The 3699-nt window shown below is 48.0% G+C and overlaps 1 protein-coding gene across 1 annotated transcript; it reads left to right on the forward strand.

Moving 5' to 3' along the window:
• Positions 1-1090: 1090 nt before the first annotated feature.
• On the forward strand, positions 1091-2353 carry LOC135698634 (uncharacterized). Its single transcript, XM_065218693.1, has one exon. It carries the CDS (start codon positions 1134-1136, stop codon positions 2214-2216), a length of 1083 nt encoding a protein of 360 aa, XP_065074765.1. The 5' UTR covers positions 1091-1133; the 3' UTR covers positions 2217-2353.
• The last annotated feature ends 1346 nt before the right edge of the window (positions 2354-3699 follow it).

Raw genomic sequence — 3699 nt, forward strand, 5'->3', positions numbered from 1 at the left:
ATCATCATCATCATCATCATCATCATCATCATCATCATCATCATCATCATCATCATCATCATCATCATCATCATCATCATCATCATCATCATCATCATCATCATCATCATCATCATCATCATCATCATCATCATCATCATCATCATCATCATCATCATCATCATCATCATCATCATCATCATCATCATCATCATCATCATCATCATCATCATCATCATCATCATCATCATCATCATCATCATCATCATCATCATCATCATCATCATCATCATCATCATCATCATCATCATCATCATCATCATCATCATCATTCGAGTTCGGGACATTGTTGCTATCAGTAGCAAACGTGCGCGCGCTCGGGATACGTTGTATTTGGTGGTTTTTCGCGGTTTTTTCGTTCCAAAAACGCGATAAGCAACAAGTGGATAGTGATTACTAGTGTCTAACACTAAAGTCCGATCATAATCGGCGAAGATTTCAGTGAAATAAGTGCGACTAAAGTGCCTCTGCCAGCAGCAAAAATGACAACAACGGCGCGCCATCGCATCGTTCTACCGGTGTGTAGTGTGGCCCATTGTGGTTTCGCTGCTGTGTGACCCGAGTAGCAAGAGGTGTTCAAGTGCGAACAAACCGATTTTTTTCGGTTTTTGGTGAAAAGTTTTTTCACAGAATCGGAAGGTCGGAAAAATTATTTTTTGACCTTGTGTGTTGTGGTATAGCCGTTGAAGGGGATAATAAGGTAGGAAAAACCCTTCTTTTTCTATTTTTATTATCTTTGGGGTAGGCAACGGGTGACCGTTGTCTTTTTTCATTGATTTTTTCCAACGTGCAACTGGTTGCGGTAGTAGTGGTAGATTAAAGGAGTGTGGCCATGACGGCCGCAAGTAGCGGCGACCCTGGCGGGTCTGGGAGAAGACTGCCAACGTTCATGGATCCTACGAACAAGTTCGGAGAATTAACGTATCTGCAACTGATCGGAAAGGACAATGCGCCACTGCCGAAAAATCCTTTTTTAATCGGCAAATCAGTTGAAAAAGTCGCAGGTGCCTATCGAAGGTGCGTCAACTGAAGCGCAAGGTACCAGGTACACCCTAAAAGTTCGTAACCCTTCCCAGGTTGAAAAATTGTTGAAGATGACAGCATTGATCGATAACACTGAGGTTTTGGTCCAGCCACATCCAAACCTGAACGTTAGTCGCTGCGTCATTTCCTGTTTCGAGTTGATTGACATGGAGGAAAAAGATGTACTGCTGGAACTTATCAGGCAGGGGGTGATTCGTGTTCAACGAATTACGCGTAATGATAACGGTAGCCGTGTCAACACGTCCACTTTAATTCTTACTGTTGCTAAATGTAATTATCCCGACAATTTTAAGATTGGTCTTTTGAGTGTTGCTACCCGGCCTTACTACCCAAACCCGCTGCTATGTTATGGTTGTTTCCGTTATGGTCATCCACGTGTCCGTTGTCCTGGTCCACAACGTTGTCTGCATTGTTCCGCCGAGCGCCATGTTGAAGAGAATGAGGAATGTGGAGAAGCTGCCCACTGCATTAACTGTGGAGGACCGCATCGTCCGAACAATCGCCAGTGCCCCGTTTACAAAAAGGAGACGGATGTTATCCGTATCAAGGTCGATCGCAATCTCACGTACCCGGAAGCACGCAAGCAGGTTGAAGCAGGAGTGAGAAGCTACGCAGCAGCAGCAGCCCAGCCAAGTGTCGATCGTCAAAAGCTCGAACAACTCGAGAAAGAGATGAAGAAGAAAGACGCCCAGATTGCCAATCTGTTGGAAGCAATGAAGCGAAAGGACGAGAAGATCGACAAGCTGATATCCCATATCAAGAACATGTGCCATGCAGAAAGCCAACCAGCTCAACAACCACAACAGCAGCAGCAACAACAGCAGCAACAACAGCAACAACAACAGCAACAACAACAGCAGCAGCAAGTCAGAGAGTCGCGAGCAGCGGGACCATCCATGCATCTAAGGACCCGCTCACCTGCAGTTGTAGAACCGAAACAAAGTCAACCTGGGAAGAAGAAAAAACGCAACAAGTCGAACAATACATCACCCGGTCGCCAAAGTCCTCCTTTGAAGAAAGTAATCGCCGAACAAAACCCACCGCACGATTCCGAAGCTGTAAGTATCGACGAGGAGTCTGAAATCGACGAAACGCCCCCTAGCCAGCAAAATCGACGACATCAACTCCTCTAATTACACAATGAGCAGCATTAATGACCAAGCAACGAACACGGACAACGATTTGGACCATCGATTTGGAAGCAGGGAATGTGTAGTACCTCTTCCACTCTCACAAGCGAGAGCGCAGCAGGTGGGAGGATCTGTCCGGGACGTCTTACCCCAACCCGTTGATAGAGACTCCCCCTCTGCGATCGATGTTAATGTAACGGATTTTTCAAACACCTACCTACATACCAACCAACCACAACCACAAGTATGCATATCGCCACGTCACGAAGCTCTTTCCAATTCGGGAACAGCAACAGCGCACACTAGCAATCACAACAGCGTTCTCAACAACATTCCTAGTAGCCGGATTGGGTCTGCTCGGGGGGAAGAAAGTGCTCCCTGCTTTTTGGAAAGTCAGTCCATGCAGTTTTTCTCCCGACATTCCACCGGTGAAGTTCGTCCAAATCAGCAGCATTATTTTTCTTCTTATCGCACAATCGATCCTAGTAACCGGCATTCCGCCGGTGAAGTCCATCGAGTTGCATCGACACCGTCATCATCACTGCGACAGCCAGTACCGCAAAATCGGTGTGGGGAGGGAGAGCGTGAAGTAACCTCCCCCCTCCCTAGGACGGGAGCGGATGTCCAGGGGGCAGTGGGTGGGACCAGTCACGAGTGTCTTGCACCTTCTATCTCCTCCTGGAATCCGGCCGATATTTCTTCACGAGTGCACAGTTCGTTGTCAACGTCATCACTATCATCAGCGGATAGTCGCCCTGGCGGTTGTTTCGCCCTGCAATGGAACCTACGAGGACTACGGGCCAACATTAACGAGCTAAAACTCCTCATCGCCGACCATGAACCGTCCATTGTAGCACTTCAGGAGACGAAGGTCAGCCAAAGTGTGTTACAACCACACTTCGTTGGAAGGAACTACACGCTCCTCTTAGAGTCGAACAGCGTACACCACTGGCAACACGGGGTAGGCCTTGCTATCCGGCAAGGTATACCTTTCGAGCGCGTGCACATCGATACCTCTTTACAGCTCGTAGCTGCACGCATCTACGCACCGATGCAGATAACAGTAGTATCCGTCTATATTCCACCGAGTGCAATCCAAGGCAGTCAGGCCGCACTGAATGAGTTGTTCGAGCAACTGAACGGTCCGGTTATATTTCTGGGTGACTTCAACGCACACCATCTCGCTTGGGGGTCACAAACATCAACCGCTCTCGGCAGATTCATTGCCGAAAAAACCCTGGACAAACAACTTGTTATTCTCAACAACGGCTCCGCTACTCGTATCGATCCGGCTACAGGTAACACTTCGGCAATCGACCTGACGTTCTGCTCCGAGTATCTGGCACGTAGGTTTACTTGGCAAACCCTTTCGGACACTTTCAACAGCGACCACTTTCCGATAACGGTATCCATTCCCGGGTGGTCGTATTCGCGAACGACGCGACGAAAATGGCTCTACGAACAAGCCGACTGGTCGTTATACGAA

Source organism: Ochlerotatus camptorhynchus, unplaced genomic scaffold (genome assembly GCF_037179485.1).
Source record: "Ochlerotatus camptorhynchus isolate MF236.1 unplaced genomic scaffold, CSIRO-AGI_Acam_v1.1 ptg000092l, whole genome shotgun sequence".
NCBI classification, from domain to species: domain Eukaryota; kingdom Metazoa; phylum Arthropoda; class Insecta; order Diptera; family Culicidae; genus Ochlerotatus; species Ochlerotatus camptorhynchus.

Excerpts from the sequence above, each read along its gene's own strand:
- LOC135698634 (XM_065218693.1), top strand. The coding sequence starts at position 1,134 with ATGACAGCATTGATCGATAACACTGAGGTTTTGGTCCAGCCACATCCA.